The sequence below is a fragment of the Periplaneta americana genome, chromosome 3 (genome assembly GCF_040183065.1).
Source record: "Periplaneta americana isolate PAMFEO1 chromosome 3, P.americana_PAMFEO1_priV1, whole genome shotgun sequence".
NCBI lineage: Eukaryota > Metazoa > Arthropoda > Insecta > Blattodea > Blattidae > Periplaneta > Periplaneta americana.
Window position 1 is genome coordinate 151,362,732 of NC_091119.1, and position 23,378 is coordinate 151,386,109.

At 34.8% G+C, this 23,378-nt stretch overlaps 1 protein-coding gene across 1 annotated transcript in view; it reads right to left on the reverse strand.

Annotated features, from left to right (window-relative positions):
- LOC138696649 (reticulon-1-like) overlaps window positions 1-23,378 on the reverse strand; it is a 261,158-nt gene that overhangs the window by 64,094 nt on the left and 173,686 nt on the right. The window contains exon 2 of the mRNA XM_069821869.1: window positions 16,319-16,354. Within this exon, the coding sequence (XP_069677970.1) occupies window positions 16,319-16,354 (36 nt within the window). The remainder of the gene's footprint in view (window positions 1-16,318; window positions 16,355-23,378) is intronic.

The window sequence follows — 23,378 nt, forward strand, 5'->3', positions numbered from 1 at the left end:
ATTCTAAACATGGCACAAACTATAGCCTACAAGTAATACTGATTCACAACCACCGTAAGGTTGAGGACGCGAAGTGCGAAAAGACCCGACGTGTTTAATAAAGATAATTACTAATTATTTTAGTAAATGCGTCCACTCAATACCTGGTTCATTGGATAGATTGATTACATGCAGAAAGCGAGCCAAATCTACACGTATTTAAGTCAACCGTACGATCTGATTCTGTTACCTCCACAATTTAACTTTTGAAGTAATATAGAAATATTCGGTAACTGCTATTATCGTCTTATTCAAATGGTTAACGTCGGCAAGACAAAGAGTTAATGTTCACTGTACTGCAAACAAACATTCTCAGATCTTTTTTGCAACGCTGGCTGATTGTTTTATAACAAGTCATCCAATACGCGACACGCCTTTAAGGTGAAGATAAGACGTAGTTGCTGACCTCGACCTCTCCTTCTACGAGCCAAAACATTCTGTGTATAATAACAATTGGCTCGGCAAGTAAGAAACACATGAGTAAAACAAACACAGGTGTAAATTTGTATGTATCAAAGTGATGCCGATGTTAACCTTTTGAGTGCGACGATAATACCTAGAACCCTCTCATTAAGGGACAGAGTTTAACAAGCGGTCAATCTGCGACACTAGGCTTCAAGCTTTATTTCCCTTCAGAAGCAATCTTACGTCAATGACTTCAACTATCGCCCTTAACAAATTCTCTTTCGCTTTAGGTCGTATTTGAGCCCGTGAATCCGGTAACTATTACACCAACGATTGATTGTAGATATTATTAAAATGCATGTAAAGTATATATACATTCCTTAAAAATGTTTTACTTTTTATATGAAGTAACGAGATTTTTCATCATATATACGTAAGTATATTCAGCGAGATAAGACTAAAGATTCGCCACAGAATAACGTGGATTCACATTGCGAACCCTCTTCCGAGCGTAGCCTCGGATAGGAGACTATCTCCTTAAAAATTAATTACGCCGGTGTCTGCAGAGTTTAATAATTAAAAAAAAAAACTATATGAAACTCTATATAGTTAACTTTTTAAATAATAAAGCTTTTACAGAGGGAAAGATTAGTGCACTATTTTATTGTAGGTAATCTTAGTTTGATTTTGAAGGTTCATTTTTTAACTTGGTTATTTAACGACACTGTATCAACTACCAGGTTATTTAGCGTCGATGGGATTGGTGATAGCGAGATGAGACCGAGGATTCGCCATAGATTATCAGACATTCGCCTTACTGTTGAGAAAAACCTCGGAAAAACCCAACCAGGTAACGAGCTCAAGTGGGAATCGAACCTACGCCCAAGCGGAGCTCCGGATCGGCAGGCAAGCGCCTTAGTCGATTGAGCTACTCCGGTAATTTTCTGAAGGTTAAAAACATTGTCTGAGACAAACGATTAAGACTACAAAGTAATTATTTCCTTGCAAAATAACTCTTACATTTTTCAACATAACATAAAAATATATACAGTGAAACTTCTCAATTGAGGACACTCCCGGGAATTAAAAAAGTCCGATATTGAGAAGTGTCCGCTATTAGGAAAAGAACATAATTATATTAAACTACGTATTTTGATACATGTCTCACTTATTTCGAATGTCTTCACAATTATGATAATTTTGAATATAGAATTTTTTATACAGTAGTACTTTCCTTAAAAAAAAAGTACTGAATATTGTACAGTGTTCTACATTATACAAATAAAATAAATCCTAAGTAAATAATTTGACTGAAATATTTACTAATAGGCTTGGTTTTAAATTTAAAAAAAAAATATTCTTGTAATTTCTCAATTGTACTTTCTAGATAAGCTACATACATATTTACATCAGAAATGAGTTTTGTTCTTGGGCATCATCTTTCTCTATAATTTTTTCCACCTTCCACACTTGATGTACTGCAGCACCACTTTAAGGGAAGATAAGAGCATTGGTAAGGGGAAGCTATTCATTTGACGACTGTTCTGTCCCCAGAGTTGGAGAAGTGTGCATTAAGTTAAGAGTCACACCAGAGGCATTATTGTCCTAAGGCCTAATAAAGTAAGAGTATGGCTACCACATGACTGACAATGTTTTTAATGCGTCAGGAGTCCGCTATTCAGAAATTATTAAGTAAAAAATATGCTATATGTAACTGTCCGTGTTTGGTATCAAGAATGTCCGCTATTGAGAAAATATTTTCCCATAAGAGCGCATGTAATCCTGCAAAAGAATTTCAAAGTTTTCGTTACAGAGAGGTGTTCGTTATTTATAGGTATCTGTTAAGAGAATATTCACTGTACACATATTCTAGTATTATCTATCTGCTGTAAAATATTTCAGACAGATGAAATTAAGTTACGAAACTCGGTACCACGCCCCCCGTAATGTTAAGTTATTGTGCGAAATGGAAGAATAGTGGTGGAAGAACAAGTTTACAAAATTAACCTACAAAGGACGTGTAAATAATTCGTCTACTGTCACATTCCTGTGCGAATTTAATAAATCTGTCTAACCTGCTAAGTTCACCGTCTTAATGCGATCAGCTGAAATCCGAGTGTATGTTATCTCTGAACTTTGAAGCACATAAAAATAGTTCTGTCCCGATTAAATGACACACTTCAACCTCTGGCATTACCCTGATACACGATGAGTCTTTATGAATCGACACAAACACGTCTACATTGCAGCGTCGAATCAATCATGCTCATACATGTGTCTTCCATAGCACTTCAGAAAGGAATGGACTTCATGAAACATGGGATGTCGTAACTTTGGAGGTCACTGAAAGGGAAAACTCAAGCAATATACTACGTGCATTCCGTCAGTTACAGTACGGAACCTGTGTGAGTGAAATAGAATGACATTAACACAATTATAATAATTTATGTACGGTGATAAACTTTCTGAAGTAAAAACAACTACGACTACTTGTTACACCAAACAACATGACTTGAAGAAATATTGCGGCTAGTCTATGACGAAACTGTGTGATAATTAAGTCTACAATTAGAGGAAAAATATAAAACATAGCAGTATGAGATCTCTGCTCTTTATAGCCAAAATCGTGGGTGCAAATCCCATCCAGGTCATGGATGTTTGTTCGCTGTCAGTGTACACCGTCGTTGTTCCTGCAATAACTCCTATGTGCAAAATATAAAATTGTTCAGCAGGAAGAAAAACACATTTATTCATTCCATGGCAGTAGTACATAGGAAACTGGGAATTCTTAAATTTTCGAAGGAAAGAAATATAATTACATATAGGAGATTTTATTATTTGCTGTATCACTATTTAAGTTATTTAATAGAGCAAAAATCTGAAAATTAATAAATGTCACATAGGAGTTATTGCAGGAACAACGACGATATTCCAAGTTGTCTTACATAAAAGGTAGACATCATTTTAACTCCACATCCAGGAAATCCCAACATGTCTGCAAATAATGGACGTTGAAAACTTTCCGAATTACGAGATAATAAATTCATCTGTGGGAATGAGAAACTCTCAGATAGAAAAAACTGAAAACCTCGCTGAAAGATGTCACATTAGTTGCAGGCAAGATTTCACCTTGAATTTTACGGTAAGTGTGGCAGAGGAATTGTATGGTCAAATAGTTTTCAAATGGAAATAACACAGCTGAATTCAAATCAGAACAAATATATTACTTCCAAAAAACTGGCTCTGTATACCATTTTGATATTGGTATATACATTCAGGCTTTCTTGAAAATTACATTCCTCAAATGTAGTCCGTCTCTTTCCATGCACTCTTCAAGTCTCTCCCTCAAGTTACGTGTCGCTTTTCCAACATTTCGCCATCAATGTTTGCAAGTTTCTGGACAATTACCCGCGTATTTATTTAGGATTTTCAGAAGTTTTGATTATTTACGCAGCCATTCAAATGGAACTGCGTCTCGTCACTCAAGACAACAATTCCATCTTTCAAAATGTACAGCATTCCCTCAGCGAATGTCTTACGTTGGACAATTAATTAATTTCTGAACAATCAGGAGTTTATAAGGACGAAACGAGATCTAAATGTAAGATTCACAGGACAGAGCGATCTGATTGTCTCAGCGCTGCAGCCTGCCGTTTAGCAGATCGATGTGGACTCCTCGTATACAATGTAAAAGCCTCTCTTACTCGCCCAATGTTTCATGGCGTTTGTACATTTCGAACATGGCCTGGTGGTTTCTTATTGGAAGCTGATGCTATTAATTTGAAATTTTCTACCCATCTCAATATGGTATTGCGGCTAGGAACGACTCCGTGGCGGCCAACATTAAATTGGAGACGAAAGAGGCGCTGTGTTCCGACAACAGAATCAACATTCTTGAAAAATATCTCGACAACAAAAGCACGATGCTGAGCACTCCATGACTCCATGATTACTAAAAATGGTATCAAAAAAACTGACAAACTACGATCAATCCGTACTCATAGCCCTCCAGTAAACGGCCTCCAACTCCTTTTCCGCACTTTGTAGAAGAATAAAAATCTGCAACACTTAAAACCTATCCAACTATTGGCAGCGAAAGTTGCACCTTTTAGTTATTGCATCCACATTTCTTACAAAGTATTTGCGATAGTTCAGCCAGTAGACGTAACTCTAACAATCGGGAGCTTCCGAGTTCGAGATGTCTTTAGTACCCTATATATCTAGTGGAAATGGAAAGTGTTACGCCCGTAAAGCATTTCTCGTACATGTGCCAAATATGAAGATGATCATCAAAGAACACGATGATCCATCCAAGGTAACAGCAAATTTTAGTAAGAGGTGTGATCGCCTCGAACACGGATATACTCTCGTATTCGTGATAGCATTGAATCGAAAAGTGTTCGAATGTCATTTTGAGGAACTTCTCCCTCCATGCCTGGAGCACATGTTGTGTCAGTTCTCGCAGATGTGTGGCTGGAGGCTGGTATGACAACAAACGCCTTCCCATGGCATACCAAACATGCCCTATGGGAGATAAATATGAGGAGCGGACAGGCCAGTCAGGATCCGTATATTCTTATGGCTTCTCTGGTGTTGCATTTTGCAGTGTGTGCTCTTGCATTATCGTGCTGGAACATGCCATTTGATATGGTGACCATAAAGGGGAATGACATGAGGGTCTACCACTCTTTCCACATACTGACGGGCAGTCATAGTTTCCTGAACAACAACAAAATCAGTCCTGGTGTCATATGCAATAGCTTTCCATACCATAATCCCAGGGGTTGGAGAAGTATCAGATGGATTTGCCCTCTCACCAGTTCTTCTACGGGCATACAGTCGTCGATCTGACAGCTTGATAATAATAATAATAATAATAATAATAATAATAATAATAATAATAATAATAATAATAATTTATTTAACCTGGCAGAAAGCGAGACTCATCACTAAACACTATATTTTAGCAAAACATATTGCTCTCGCATTTCTAGAGTATTTGCATAGATGGTATGTTCGGTTATGTAAAATGTTTCTCAACCTTGTATCAAAGAAAAGAAACTTCTTTTTTCCATAAAAAAACATTTTTTTTAAAGTCACTTGTTCCTCAGCTTGCAGAAACATTGCAACAAATGATAAAGATGATTAATTACATCAAAGAAAGGTCACTGAAAAGAAGATTATTTTCAGATTAATATATTCTGCAAAGGATTCTCATCACATTCAGCTGTTTCTGCACAAATAAATGAAGTGATTACCACGTGGTCGCGTACTCTCAAGGTTTCACGAATCTAATAACTTTTACTGTTTTTTCTATATATGAAGAAGCTTAATATGACAATTTCCTCAATGACAGCTGATGCAATAAAGTTGCTCTTCTTGCCGATATATTACAAATACTGAATGCAGTTAAAGTATGCAGGAAAAAAGATAATGTCACCTTAACTAACAAAATGAACTCTTCTAAGGAGAAACTTTCACTTTGGAGAGATAAAATAAAAGGAAAAAGATAAATGTTTGATCTTACAAACCACTGTACACTTAAAGATTTTAAAACGTTAATTTCAAATACTATATGAAGTAAAACAAAGATAAATATTGCATATCACTTGATTTCATTCGAGCAGATGAGGGACTCTTTTTTCTCTCTGTTTTTCAGTCAGCGAAGTTCACCGCCCAGGAGATAAACAAATTGGTTGATACGACGAATGATCGAGGTTTGAAGTTCCAGAATTTAAAGCAAGAAATCATTCTTAATTTCTCCTCGAAAAGAATACCCAGTTATTGAAAAAAGCTACAAAAGTTCTCCTTCCCTTTTCTACATCATATATAAGCGAAATCTTAATAGGCGATGTGTTTACGAGCCATTCACCCACAAATAAGTATATTATGACACAAAACTCAAATTTCCATTAATTCTCTTTTTAAATGATATTTAATAGTTCTGAATTATATGAATGTGGCACTGTATTTTGAATTGGACCTCTTTAAGATACATTGATCGTATGGAAAGACTAAGAGGAAGTCGGAAAATAGGAAAGACTAGAGAAAACTAGGTTTGCAGTGAAAAATCTGCCGTTGGGCAGAAAACATTGAATGAGTATACCACATAAAAATAGTCGAAACGCACTAATATAGAGGATATCGATAGTGTTTAAGATGTAGACAATAAAAGAGGAAAGACTAACGTTTAAAACTTTTAAACTGCTCTCCTACAAAATTATCAATATGTGGTTTATCATGATGATGTACCGAATCCTCAAATTGTTGGAAACAAGACATTACTCGTTCATTAATCGTATATCATATTTTATATTATTACCATTTTGAAGGGCGTGAAATAGGTATGGAGATGTGTACAAGCTGTCTCATCAAATTGAGCAGTTAAACAGCACTTAATCAAGTTACACTATTTTCATTCAAAAGGCATAGAAAATAATGGCGACGAAGTGGCTACTAAATGAAAATACTTCTAGCTGAAAAATACACAGACATACTGTAATTTTACAACTATTTTTATGGATAATGATTGACAATTAGAAAATGTCACAAAAACAGTATCATCGATTACATGTGATTCAAACTTACAACAGTGAGAATAGAGGGAGTCATTTTCATTAAATATGCTTATCTAACAAAGACTCGTCTTTACAGCCATGACACATTTACTACTGCACGCACGAAAGTTTAGTCACATTCAAACTGCGTGGCACTGGGGGGGTTTACGTAATACAACGGATCAATGATGCGAGAATTGATTTTGGCGGTGTAACATACATTATATATCGTACGGCGCCAAGAACGTAACGTGTTTAAAATGTTACCTATTTGAAAAATGTTCTGACTAAAGAAGAAAAAACGCATCTGAAAAAGAATGCTATTTAAAGTAGGTCATTGGGAGTCCCTTGTGTTCAAAATATTCTGCTGGAGTTATTTAAACGAACACCTTACGATGGACATGACAAAATACGCATATATTTTTCTGATCACTTTCTACTTTACAAATAAATTAAAATTAATATAATGATAATAATAATAATAATAATCATCATCATCATCGTCGTGGCGCAACAGCGATGGTGGGCCAAGGCCGATTGCTGGCCTTACGTCCACATCCCAGCTTGAATGAAAGGGTGGACATGGGAAGAGAAACATTAAAAGGTACGCGAAGACGCGTCCTTGCAAGGGAGTTCGGGGCTCAGAAAACTGAATTATGTGAGCTCCAAGCCTGTTGCACTTGTCTCACTCAGAGTTTCGCTGTTCCACTGAAGGAACTCTAGAGAATTTTGAAAAGAAAAGTCGAAAATGGACGTAATCTAATAGCTACCACATAAAGGGGAGGAGAGGAGAGAAGCATGACAACAGCATCGGGAGAAGAAATGCCGGAAGATGTAAGCCTGCACATTGAACGGTACCGGTATCAAGTCCTTTCGCAGTGCTAATGGAAGTTGAATAAACTCGCCCGTGAACCAAGGGTAATATGCGAAAACCAAAGTCAAATTTCGAAAATTTCCCAGTCAAGTGAGTTCAGAACTTCGTGGGAAAAAAAGATGTCTGAGGATGCGAGATCTGATGAGTAGGGGTGTTGTGGCAACAATTCGAACAGCAGATCGTGCAGTTTGCAACCCCGATTGCAGACGTGTGAGCAGGTGCAATGTGGTGATGAAACAACACTTACTTCTTGGCCATACCCGGCATTTTCTCGCGAATTTTCCCTTTCAGTTGCTGCAAGTTATTTGAATAATATTCTTCGGTTATTGTTCTCCCCATTATTGATATCATGATTATCCCCTCAGAATTCCAGAACACGGACGGCATGATTTTCCCAGCCGATTGATAGCTTAATTGCTTTCTTTGGAGGCGGAAAATCACTGTGCTTCCATTGTTTCGACTGCTCTTTTGTCTGTTGTATGTAGTGGATCCAGATTTTATCAGTGGTCACAAACTGCCTCAAAAATCGGCCGTATTTTTCTCGAATTGAGCCAGATAATCCCTCGAAATTTGACATCGGACGTGTTTTTGTTCCGGTATTAACAAACACGGATCCCACCTTGCGGAAATCTTGGACATGCCCAATACATTGAATAAGATGTGATGCATCCGTTCAGTTGAGATACGAATAACCTCGCTAAGTTCCCGCACTTTCAGTCTACGGTCATTCAACACTATATCGTGGATTTTTCATTCAATACTATATCGTGGATTTTTCTTAAGATTTCTTCACTTGTTGCTGTTACTGGACGTCCACTGCGGGGGTCGTCTTCCACATTTTCTCAACCATGTTCAAATAGTTGCGCCCATTTTTTCACAGTCGAAAACGCTGGTGTGGATTCCCCCAGTATAGCATCCGTATCTGCTTTGATTTCTGTTGAACTCATTACCTTTTTTTTACGAAACATTTAATGACAGCACGAAGCTTGATATTTTCTATTTTTGCTAATCTCTTCAGTGCACTAACTTAAAAATTAAATGACACAAAATGTAGTCAACAGACATGATTTTTTTCGTGCTTGAACTAATGTAAAATGGCCACTAACAATGACACGTTTTTAATGTCATCTATGTGTTAGACCACGAACTTTTCAAACGCATCTCGAGAGTCCCCGCTTCAGATCAGTCTCAGAAAGAGATCATGCCAAGTATTATCTGGTTAAAAATTCATCTTCATCGGCCGTGTTTCAACCCTACCCAATGAGCAAAAAAATTATAACGTACTCGGCCACATAGGATGACAGTGTTTTCTAACGCAGTGATCCTCTAAGAACGAGGAAAGATGCAGAATACGTATACACCTACTAAGAGTACTTCAAAACTAATTGTACTGAAATATTTATTTACAATAGCTGAAAGCACCCTGTGTTGCCCGGGTTGTCCTTTTTGCTTCTTTTTAAAATTAAACTGGTTGTTAGACTTTTCGGAAATCTCAGAAACTCAACTATAGACAACCAAAACGAATTGTCTTTACTAAGCTTTTCTCGTCCATAATATGAATCGTTACATAGCGTCATTTACACGAATTAATGAACTTCTTACCCAAATGCCTGCCAGGATTAATTCAATTTAAAACGGCTATAGATCAGGCACCCGAAAGAAAACATTTCATCATATGCCTTACGTTCAACTGTTTTTTAAATGTGTGTGTGTGTGTGTGTGTGTGTATATATAATGTCTTTTATTTATTTATTTATTTATTCATTCATTCATTCATTCTGATGTAGTTAAGGCCATTAGGCCTCCTCTTCCATATCGTCAGAAATACAAATAAAATAATAGAAAAATCAAATTATAACAAAGTAAAACCAAACGAAAATATATGCAGACTACAGTCACACAAATTTTAAACGAGTTAGCATTGTCTCGAAGCTCAGCAAAACAAAACCACACCCCTCGGTGAGGCAGAGATAAAATAATTATAATATCTGTACATTGATCTGAAGCTGTGCATTTTACGTAATTTCATGTCTATGTGTGTTTTCACTTGAATTTCAGAGACAGCTGACAAACAGCGTTTCCTTGTTCCCAGTCTGAACCAGTTGGGATGAACATCGTTAGGCAAAATTTATCTCTCTATCAGTCGTATCAAAGAATCAATATATACGTATATATTTTAATTTATATTGGAATTTTTAACCTTTAACCGCTGTACGCCCACTTATATCATGCCCAGTTTCCTTTTTTTTTTCTTTAATAAACCATTATTATTATTATTATTATTATTATTATTATTATTATTATTATTATTATTATTATTATTAATATGACTCGCGAAATTATATCTCACAAATTCAAAACATATGAATTATATTAATTCTTATTTTATAAACAGAATACAGATACAATATGAACTCGTAATAAGTCATTTTTTTTAACATAAAGACTAATATTCTGAGAGACGTATATGGGTATTTTAGAAATTAAGAGATGATTATTTCCACAACGCATAACATACTACATTGAGAACGTGATTATACAGATAGAATTACGCAGCAACACATTTTTGAACATGAACAAAAATATTTCGAGAGACGTATATTTTAGAATTAATACACTGTTATTTTCAGTGGGCTTACGTACACTCACATACTACATTAGCAACATGACGAAAGTATCACTGAACTGCTTTATGATATGTGTAAAATCTTTTTTTTCCCCATTCCTTTGTATAAAATATAGTTAAGAATGTGAAAAACACGCAGTTTTTAAGTTAATGTCTGCAACTTTAAGCGACTGTCCTTGATCTTCGTTTTAAATGGCTATTACAATAATGCTAGTCGCACTAAAATTGAAGTTGCTCGAAATCGAAAGGCATGTTAGTGGGTATCTAGTAATACTTTTTATTTGACAATTTTTGTACATTGGTACTATCAATTGTGGTTAAATAATAGTAATACCATGGGATAAAAACATATTCTTTCGTTTTGCCAGTCAATATTGTCACTTCTATTAAGTTTTGCACGAGTTTTTTTCACACTAATTCTTGTTCCATTGCATAAATTTGGTGCGTCAATATTTCGCAATAGTACTACTGGTGATTCAATATTAAGTATTAAATTATGTGGTAGCAATCCTTGTGGTTCCAAAGAATTTAGGAATTCAGTTATGAAACACAGTCTGCTCACTATGTACAACTGCATCGAGAAATGCATAATACGGTCCTAGACTGTATAAAGATACTTAGTGCATGAATTATTGTCTAGATTTTGGCCTTTACGATGTATCAACAATGTTATTTAATTTCGTATTATAATTTACATGGCCTCGTTAAAGTCGATGTTTAATACAACAGACAATAATAAAGAACAATTGACTATAGATGATTGCATTTTAATATTAATAATAATAAATTTAGCTTCCCTTATGAAAAGGTTTCCAGATTTGACATAGCCAATTACATATAATTTGGAAACACACCTAAAAGGTAAAATAATGTACATTTGAAACGGTTAGGGAATCGAATATCCAAAATGTCAGACAAATTTACACCTAAGTAGCGTTTGTGTTCATTTACAGTTAAGAAAGGGGGAAAAATATCCTCAGATAGGTTAGAATGATTTGAATGCCATATACTGCGAGAAAAATAATAGTACGGATTTATTGGCATTGATATCTAAACCAATCAACAGCCATCGGTTAAGATAATTATTTATTTCTATTTTTTTAATTAATTTAAAGTCCATTTACACAATTTTAATGTAGCCTATGTTTTTCTCCTGGTTATGAAGGTTAAATGTGCAAACTTTGGCACATATCGGTCAAAGCGTGTAGATTTGTACAGAGAACATAAATACATACATACCCACATTAACTTTTATATATTAAGATGAACCTCCTAGCGCCACGGCACACACACATATCAATTTGAAGGCTAATGAAAAATAAAAATTCTTAATTTATTCTACTTAGATTACCTATGAGCGAAATATTGTCATTAAAGTTTATATTACCTTTGAATGACAATGCAATGCCAAATTTATGTGAAGAATGAGGTGAAAGAAGGAGCTTCTTGTTAACAGCTCAAAAAACTGCATGCAGAGGTTTGTTAACATACGCAGCCTTCAAGTATGTAAGGATAAGAACTTATGTAATTGGAGGGTCTGCGACTAGTTCCTTAAAAGCCAAATATGTGGGAAGTCTTTTATGCAAAGATACTTATGGAACAGGGTTACATAACGTAATTTTGCGCATGCAATTTGTGACCTCGCATGTGAAGTTACTTTATAGACCAGTAATGCACATTCGCTAACAATTCTTGGGGAAGAAAGAATAGGCCTCACTTTACATACGTCCTTTCAACGACAATTTGAGCTACAACAGGAACTTCGTTTTGTGACTGTTATAAAACAAACGAAAATAAAAACTATTAGATGCATGTTTATCACCTGCTTCGACAGACTGATATACACAAAGACGAATTTCGATTTTCATATTATATCTACATTTTATTGATTTGAAATCTTTATATCAGTTTAAGGATTTAGACAGATATGTAGGCTGTGGCCTGTGGAATACTGGTCCGGTAGTTTTGGTGGAATACGAAAATCGGGTATTCTACGGTAAAAATGATCACAGAATTGATAGTGCTGGTCAGAAAAGAAACTTGAATACCCTCTGTGTGTGTATGTATGTTTACACAGTGTTCTGCCCAAGGGCAGGTCTTTCATTGCAAACCCAGCATTCTCCAATCTTTCTCATTTTCTGTCTTCCTCTTAGTCTCCGCATATAATTCATACATCTTAATGTCGTCTATCATCTGATACTTTCTTCTACCCCGAACTATTCTCCCGTTCACCATTCCTTCCAATGCATTCTTCAGTAGGAAATTTCTTCTCAACCAATGACCCAACCAATTCCTTTTCCTCTTCCTGATCAGTTTCAGCATCATTCTTTCTTCGTCCACTCTTTCGAACACAGCTTCATTTCTTATTTTGTCCGTCCATTTCACAAGCTCCATTCTTCTCCATATCCACATTTCAAATGCTTCTAGTAGTTTCTCTTCACTTCGTCGTAATGCCCATGTTTCTGCCCCATACAATGCCACACTTGACACAAAGCACTTCACTAGTCTCTTCCTCATTTATTTTTCCAGACGATCGCGCACACACACACACACATAAATAAATTATATATATATATATATATATATATATATATATATATATATAAATGAGGGTTACAGACTCATAAAAGTTAACTGAATGTCTTTGTACGAGAAGGATACTCAAATTGGGCTCTAAGCTGTTCATGGATGTTAAGATTGGTGTCAATGATAATTTGGATGTATGTGCACGATATGCAAGCCAGAAGTTCCAGACGTGTGGAAATAATTTTTGTATTTATCTTATACAATAACAGATCGCAGACAGTTTTGTATCATTCATGATCAATTCACTGATAAAATCAACTGGGTTACAAATTTAAATTATAATAAAATGAACCTGAATAATGAATCAAACTGAGACTGAAAATAAAATCAAAGCCTTTCTAACAAGAAAAATTACATAGGCTAACACTTTTGTTACGACCCAAAACATAATTCCAATGAATTTAAATCTTATTGTTAATCTCATTTCTTACTAAATATATTTATAATAAGGATATACTAATGCGGTTCTCAACCTTTTTAATGGCGTACCACTATTTTCAACTTAGGAAATTTGCTGTGCCGCTAATCAAATTTATTATGAAAAAACGTGATGTGTCGCTCCCAGGGTCTGTTTAAGAAACAGTTCTCTTTGAATTTATTCACTGGAGTGTTCCACAAAATATACAGAAAACAGCTATATTTTTATATTTTATTATAATTTATATTTATATTTCAAACTTTAAGTACCACCAGCAGTAGCGTACGCGTATCATAGGTTGAGAAATGCTGCTCTAGAACTTACGAGTTTATGAAATTTCGTATTCCAGAAAGATCTTCTAGTGAAAGTATTACATTTAATAGTCTCTTTAAGGACAAATTTCCCGAAGTCTCATGATTTGTAATTAGGAATGCTGACCGCTAGACCACGTCGTCGTTCTGGCAGAAATCACTAAGTCCAAAATTGTTGTTTTGAGTTACAGCGATTTTAAAGTTTAATCAAATTTTAATTTAACCTATGTTTTGCTTTTGATTACATCTCCTAGTTAATTTTATCGGCATAAATGTGAAGCTGTTGCCACGTAGATACGCATTATTTCTTAAAATATCCAACATGGACTTCGTCAATTTTGTACTTAGTGACTTTTGCTTGAATGACGACGAGTTACAAGATCTGCTTATGATAAAGACATTTTACAATGCATTGAGAGAAAATATCGCCTGTTGTATATGCAAGTTGCAGAACCTCAATGTATCTAAAGTTGCATTTATTCTACGAATGCTGCTAGGAAAACTACATTTCTACACTGCTTTTTCGTATTCTAAGATAGTTACCGCAGTTTTACAACAATGCAGTGGAAATTTCGCGCCTATGAGTTAAATTCTACCACTGTAAAGATTAAATTACATTTTATTTCATGCCAATAGATTATATTTACAAAAGTTATAAGCTATTTTCAATGGGCAGTTATTTCTCACCTACTCTGTTCGTGTGACAAACAGCATCAACATTATTATTATTATTATTATTAATTCTCATCTTTGTTCGTATATAACTTGGTCACTAAAATATGTAACCGACTGTTCCAATTAAATCTCTGCAAATTTGGTTCATACAGTTATTCACATAATCATATTACCAGCATGGCATTTTGTCATCACTATGTGGCCAGAAAATCCGTTAACTGTGAATATAGTCGTCGGGATAGATAAAGGGCATTTCCATATATGTTTAAATAAAGAAGTTATACAGCTATGATGCGGAAACTGCATTAAATGTGCAAAAGGTAGCATGGAATGACACGGAACAGAAAGGAATTTTATTTATTAATATAAATATGAAATGAACAACCTGTCCTCTTCCGTCTATTACCTACATGCTCCACTAGTCACGGAAGGTTTGAATCTGGTCTCCGTACTGCCAATCTAGCACAAACTGCTTCGAATTTTACATACAAAGGTAAAGATTGAGGGCTTTATTATAATTGCACAGGTCGAAAGTGGAACATCTACCCTGCATATTCCTGCATCCACCCAACTTCAATCTGACCAGTCTCTCGTTCAAATATTTATTGAGGCCTGACCTACATCTAGTACATGATGAACTTCTCATCTTGCCTTTACCTTCAGAATTCAAAAGCAGCTGTAAGAATGTGTGTGCAAGATCTTAATTCAAATCGTCCACGTCGCCTCCATCTTCGGTCTCCTTCACCCCTTTCGATCAGACTAGGCTGAGAGTGGTTTCCATTAAAAATGTGTTCCCCAGCGATTTGAAGAGCTGAAAGCAATCTCCCCCCTTTCCATCACATGCGTTATATTTAGGCCTATACAAGACTTCCTCTGCTGGGTATGAACTACTGCCGTAAAATAGGCACAATAGAAGCCGGAACTCAAGCTACTAAGGAACTTTTTTATTTTTTTAACGGCAAGGAACACATTTTACTTCATTATTAATGTAACCGGTGGAGTACGCAGAATTTTGTCAAGGGGGGGGGTCATTACTGAACTGTTTACAATTTACATTATTGGTATTTTAAATGTTGTGTATTATTATTATTATTATTATTATTATTATTATTATTATTATTATGTTACGGTAAAGGTAAAAAGGTAAAGGTATCCCTCCCCGTAACATGCCATGAAGGCACTTGGGGGGCATGGAGGTAGAGCCCCATGCTTTCCATGACCTCGGCACTAGAATGAGGTGGTGTGGTCGGCACCACGCTCTGACCGCCTTTTACCCCCGGGAAAGACTCGGTACTCAATTTTATAGGAGGCTGAGTGAACCTCGGGGCCGTTCTGAAAGTTTGGCAACGAGAAAAAAATCCTGTCACCACCTGGGATCGAACCTAATATTATACTATGTTCTAATAGAACATATTTATGAATATCCTTATAAAATCTTTGAATCGTAATTTTTCACAGCCATTCTATTTTAAACTATTTTTAACTTCTGTTTAATTTTGTATAATAAAAATGCTTGCGTCATTATTACACTTACACAATAATATATAGGCCTATATATTTAGCCAACAGTTTTTTGTACATAATAGGTAGACGGTAGGTCTCTCTATAATAAAGATAGCATTGATATAATACGAACGTGCTGCAGCACCAAGCACAGGGATTATACTGAAGGAGTTGGAGAACTATGCCTTATATCGATGTAGATTTTGTTACTCTGATAGTGAAAAATTAGAGAAGGGAAAACAATTATGGATTAAAAAATACTCAAATCTATTAATTTTTTAAGTTAGGGGGGGGGGGGTTCAAAACCGGTAACTTTCAACTTACCTTTTGGATGCAGCCTGTCAGGTTTGAACCAGGCATCTGAAAGAAAAACGAATTATTGTATTTCAAGTAGTAAAAAGGAACGTACAAATATTACACAGTAAGGATAGCAACAACACATTAATATGGCACACGTGCACTTTGCTTTTAGACAATGACATTCGAGCGAAATAGCCTACACACGTAGCTCATGTTTGTAATACTTAATATTACAGTTAGGCCTACCCTCATGTTGTTAAGTCCGGATTTTTATGTAATTATATCTATTTCTTCCTGTCTACTGATCTAGAAATTAAAAATCTTTGCGAATTGAGATATAATCTTTGATAGGCCCTACCTATTGTTATGAATATAACAGTCAAATTTAACATAAAAGGTATAGTCTTACACAAAACTAAACTACTGTATTTCCTAGGGTGCGTTATTAAATTCTTGAAGATGCACTATGTGGTCATCGTCATCTTCCATTCCAATCAAGTATTAGTATTATGTGTCTGTTACAATCTTATATACGTGGTTAGCTTCGAAAATACAATACTTACTTACTCACTTACAAATGTGTTTTAAGAAACCCGGAGGTTCATTGCCGCCCGCCATCGGTCCCTTCCTGAGCAAGATTAATCCAGTCTCTATCATCAAATCCCACCTCCCTCAAATCCATTTTAATATTATCCTCCCATGCTTGAATAAAAATACATTCTCGCTGAAAGTAGCGAACAATAACATAATAGCAGCCAAAAAATTACAATTAAAATCAGAGATCACTTTACTTGCAAAATTTGTTAACCGTTTGTAGATACGATATGGAGATTTTTGCAACAAAATAAGCTAAAATGAAATGTAAAGTACAGTAAAGAAAATTTCTCTTTTACTGCAGTAGAGCGAGATGGAAAAGATTTGTAGTCGAGTAAGTGAATGGAAACTGATTTTAACGAATTAATACATTTATAACTTCTAGTTCAGATTTTACTTACAATTATTTATAAAGGTAAGAATTTAAGTAGATTTCTCTGTATCCTTCCCTCTTTTAGCGAATTCAAAGCCAATAAATTACACTATCTGATCGTGAAAAAAAGTTAGACATGTCTCTGTTTTATTTTCATCACTTGAGAGTTGTCATAAATATGCAAGTACAGTATTACAATTTTCTAATGATACATAAAATGATACATTAGGTTTGTTCCAGCACGGTTCAGAATCGATCCAACGTGCTTTGGAATTCGTTCGGAACGAGTGAAATTGGTTCTCGATTAAGAGCAGGAACTGGGAATTCTGAACTGCTGATGCATGCGCAGATGGCTTAATCGGAAGTTGAGGTTGCTTCAAAACTGGGCATGTTAAATTTAAAAATAGTCGATCATGAGTGATTTGGAAGTTAATAATGACATATTTTACGACTAATTAAGTTCGAAAGATGAATATAATTTTATTATGGGAAGAAATTCCGAAGGCCGTGAAAGAACAGTTCAAGAAACGTTCCAAAAACGTAAAATCCTGAACTAGTTCTCAGAATGTACTCAACTAACCCATGCGTCGAAAGATGTTCGATACTGGTTCGTAACGTGTTCTGAATTTCTTGCTGGAACAAACTTATTATACCACATAAAAATCCGGTATCTAGTTATGAGTAAGAATAACTTATTACTTATTATGTATTGAAAAATAAAATAATGTACCATAAATACAGCAATGAAATCAGAAATGAATTTAAACTAAATGGTTTGAATGGCATTTCACAATATAGAAATAGATGGAAAACAACGTAGAAAGAATGAAACCACATCGTCTACCATTCCAGCTCCCCTATTACAATCTAAATGGAAAGAGAATAGGACGTCCAATTAAAAGATGGTGAGATGTTTTCTCTTAACTCTGGAACCGGAACATGCATACTGTGCCTAAGTCGTAAAGAATATGATGATGGCAATAACATAAACTATAAAACAGTTATTCCCGATTCGAAGAGAAGGATATGTCGCGAAAGACATTCGTATCCAGAAGACTGGGGGAGGGGGGGGGGGTCAGCAGAAGTCCTGAGAAAACATGTAAATTTGAAACTGAAATGTCTAAATGCAAAATTTACAGTTTGAATGAACTATGGAAACTTATTTATTAGCCTATTAATTACTCGTAACTAATTAAAGGATAGCATTTGCTATAAAAATATTTTAAGAATGGAATGCAAATTAGCAACAGCTCCTTTCACTTTTGATAATGATAAGCTTCCAGACATCGAGGGCGAAGTTGCGCTCGGACTGATTACCTGGCTGTCCCCCCCCCCCCCCGAGGTTTTCCCCACTGTAAGTCGAATGTTAGGTAATCATGTGGGGTATCCACAGCTTCATCTCGTCAAATACCATCTCTCGCTATTATTAATTCCATCGACGCTATACAACATAGTAGTTGATGCAGCAACGCTAAATAACCAATTAAAACATCCAGGATAGGGGCTACTGAACTTTTAGCGTGATATAAATGCCGAGGATAAATTAATTTCAAACGACAGTTTTGGACAATCTATCTTCAAGTACCCTAAAATTTCAAAAAAAGTAATTTAAGTATGGTTCAGTTCTCTTCTACTTATTTTGTATCAGTCAGGCTGTTCTGTCCTTGCAGAGAGTACATGATGAGATGAAGCGAGCTGTTTTAAATGTGTAGGCTACTTTGAAAGGATAGCAATGTGAATCAGTTCAATGATTTTTTTTTTTCAGATTTTTTCCATTCAGTAATGTTTTCACACTTTTTTCTTTAATATAACTAAAAATAAATGTATCACTAGCTCTGTATTATTTTCATAGTTAAAAATGTTTACGTCTGTTTCTCGCATTTGTCTCTATACAATCGCTTTTAACATTTTCCTCAAGGCTTATTTTAGTAATATGATTTAAATGTTGAAGAAATGTATTTTATGAATAAATGAGGAAACACGCATTCCTTATATAAATTACCGTAATGTCCTTTGTCTGTAACAGGTCCAATACTATAATAATGAGTTATGTTACACATTTGGCAGGAATATACAGTAATCATGAAAAGAAATATTTTTTTTAATTTATTTATTTAATCTGGTAGAGATAAGGCCATCTCATGTAAAATGATTCTTTTAAAATGGAAAGTCAATTGGAATTCAATCATTTATTCGTCTGTTTATAAATATCTACATACCGGTATTAGGAATATCATGCTTTTCATCTCACATGTAACTGTCCCGACCACCAGAGTTAATGCCCTTCTATCCTTCAATTATAATTCAAAGGCACTCAACGCCGGTACATAGGTGCAATAATACCAACGGGCAAACTGCTACCAAGTTCTTTTTTGTAATATAAACTGAAAGAGCAGCAAGCTGTGAGGATCTAGACTCAGAGATCATTTTCCAAAGTAGGATGGTTGAAGATATAAACACTTGCATTTCTCTTTGTGTATTTAGTTAAATTATCAAGAAAACCTTTGTCAGACGCTGTAAGTGAACTGATTTATTAATTTCTGGGTTTATTTAATAATTCTGAAAGTATGCTCGAACAGGGACGAAATAATAATGTTGAAACAATTTAAAGAATGCCTACTTGGAAATTATGTGGATTTAAAGAAGGCAGAATGGTAGTTCAGTGTAAAACAGACTAAATTGAAATATCGATAATTTAAGGCAGCGTTTCTCAAACTTTTCTGAAGTGGGGAGCACTTTTTTAAGTCAGAACAGTTTCACGGACCACCTTACTCTTGTTCCCTTCGAAATCAAATTTATCATTTATGTAGCATATTTTAATATCAATATACTTACATTTTAATGTAGAAATAATTAAAATTAATTTAATTCAATTAGTTTTATATTAGTATTAACTAATTAAGTTAATGTTAATAGAAAAAATGTCTTATATCGTCATCTGCAAAAAGAGAAATAAAAAAAATTAATGCTGAAACATGCCCGATTTTCAACAAGTAAAGATGCAATTTTGCATGTTCTATTATTGGTGTACGACGTACAGTACGTGACCATTTCAATGTGCAAACTATTAAGAAAGTCATAAATACATGAAAAGGTTCGGTACTTTGGTCCTGTTATGAATTCGGGTAGTCCCTAGCTGGGTTACAGGCACGGCGCCAGATGTGCAGGGGAAAGATAGCGAGAAACACCACGTTCATAGTTCTTTAAATCCCTCCCTCTCTCTCTCCTTTTTTTTTTTTTTTTTTTTTTTTTTTTGCTGAGAGTAGAGTGGGAGACGGGTAGGGTAAATAAATTTCATAAAATGTCAGTACTGGGAGAAAAAGTGAAAGGCGATTGACATGTGTCATTTACAAACTCTGAGATTTTCAGCTATAGTGTGATACGCAATTCGTTTGAATTTTATTTTTTCTTCTGTCTTTTTTGAAGGACCACGAGGGTAGACCTCGAGGACCACAGGTGGCCCGCGGACCATACTTTGAGAAACGCTGCTGTAAGGCATATAAACTAAATTATTTAGCAATTTGAAAACAATTAAGTCACAAATGAAACCCTCACAATCTATAATTCCTATATGTTTTACAAAACTGAATCCTCGGAACTTGCTCAAGAGAATCGAATCCATTTTACATTACATAATAATCATTTTATTGCCTCTGAATAGTCCATACAGTTTAAAAGGATTGTTAAACAAATGCATTACATTAAACAAATCATTACATTTACATATTACATTTGCTGAATATTTTAATGTATGCAGCACAGTCTTCATTCCATCTACAGAAAGAACAACTTAACAAGTCCTTCTGCACTACAATCAATTGATCTATGATAGAAGTGCGAATGTTTTGCACACTTACGTTGCATTTCGATATCGCTCGAACATCAGTTTGCCGTCTAGTGCTCTGAGGCTTGCTGTTCATCATTAACTCCTTCCCACTCCTATATATTTCTCCCCTCACCCAGTGACATTCCCACTCCGCGATAATTAACAGGGAAGGGGTCACTATGCGTTTGCCCTCAACCCCTAATGTGTAATAGAAGTCATTTAGGTTGAACAAATGTTTCTCCCATGGAGTGAATTAACTAAATTAATCTCCCTTGCTGACAAGTTGTTAAATATTATATTAAAATTCTAATAAAAAGTTAAACCGGTTAAAACATCTCTACATTCATGTTCCAGGCCACAACTTGTGACACCTCGATTTATCAATATAGTTACAAAAGATTACTTCGCGTTGCGCCATCTTCCATTTTACAATCTCACTTTTCTAACAGGTCGAAGTAAAGAAAGTTGTTTTTAATTTTACTTGAAAATAAAGAGTTCAGAATGTTATACAAGGATATAACTTTGCTCTCTTTTATCCAGAGCTTGAGACAACATATCGGCCATTTCTTGATCTAAAACGCACTGCAAGCATTTCTCATAATCTGGACTATTCGTAAGCGAGGAGACTCTTTCAGTTATTGTAGATATCGAATAATGAAATGTTATATATGGAAATTTCTACAAATGCACATCGTGGAGAAGATACTACAGAGAATTTGAGAAAAGATCTAATGACACAGTATCATGTAGATATAATTAATGTAATTCAGTTTCTTTATACAGCGCTTAAAGTTGGTTTGAAGGTGGTGACGATATGCAATTAATATAAATACAGGAAGGGTCATGATGATAATTTCAAGAGAAACAATAATTATTTTGAAAAAATGATTTCAAAACGGAATAGGATGTAATATAGGGACTATTTAAATGTACAAATAACTTTTTAGAATGCAACATAACTTAATAATTATACCAATAAAAAGTTATTCATATCTTACTACAGTTAACATTGTTATCCGAAACTCACAACAAGAGCCACAGCTTCCACACTTCCTTTCTCCCATGTGCTTACACACTGAGTAGCCTAATACAATTTGAGATATATGTACTGTAGCTTGAGCGTCAATTAATACCCAGGCGGAAAGTTTTGTGTTGAATATATCTTTTTTGCACGCATCAATAAGTATAATGTCAAGCGGTGTTGCTACATTTTCGTTACAAAGATTATTCTTGGTTACAATTTTATTTATACAGACATCAATGCATTCATTTCTACACCACCATCCACAATGAATCAATTTTAAGCTATAAGATTACTTTTAATTAAAATTACTAACCTTTTATGTCATCAATCAACTCGAGATAATATGACAATGTTATTTACTCCACGTGAAGTTGACAGCGGAACGTCAATTAAATATGCTAACATATTATTGATAGCCATATGTTATCGCTTCTTGCGACTGGAGCGGCATCTGGGAGAACCTAATCATAAGTGTCGTACTTTATACCGGCTGGGTATTATTTGAACGCGGATACTATACTGATCTCACACGTGTCTTACAGGCTGATCAGGTACGCATCATGTCCATCCTGAATTATTAGTTGTTTACTTTCTATATGAAAAATTTACAACAATTTCATTAAAACTACTATGTAAAGGAGCTTTCATCGCATTTACTCGTATATGTTATCAAATGTAAAAATATATAAAGGAGTGGAGGGAACACTTTCAAAGAATTCTTGACAACTGTTCATAAAAATATGAATTCAAAGGCAAAAGAATATTGGCAAGCCAAGGAAGCAATGGCGAGAACAATTTTATTTCAAATTCATGAGACAGAAACAAGCCTTGATAGCTTAATCATGATGATGATGATGATTATTATTATTATTATCATTATTATTATTATTATTATTATTATTATTATTATTATTATTATTATTTAAACTAAATAAAGTAAACTGTTTTGGTTGGATGGTAACCTTATATAAAGGTATATTAAATACATATTTCATTAATCTTACGGAACCACATCGGCTCATTTTCTAGGTTCCGCATGCGTACCAACTCATATCGGTCCATTTTAAGTACTGCTTTATATGATGTGAAAATCTTAATACAGAATATAATATGGCATTTCACAAGACAATGCAATATTGAAAATATGTTAATGACGTGTTGATTCCGTTCTTCAATAAGTGACGGAAGAGGAAACTCGCGGTTATTTCATGTATGTAGGATTGTAGAACAACATAACTGAGTACACTTCTAATTTCTCAATGATGAG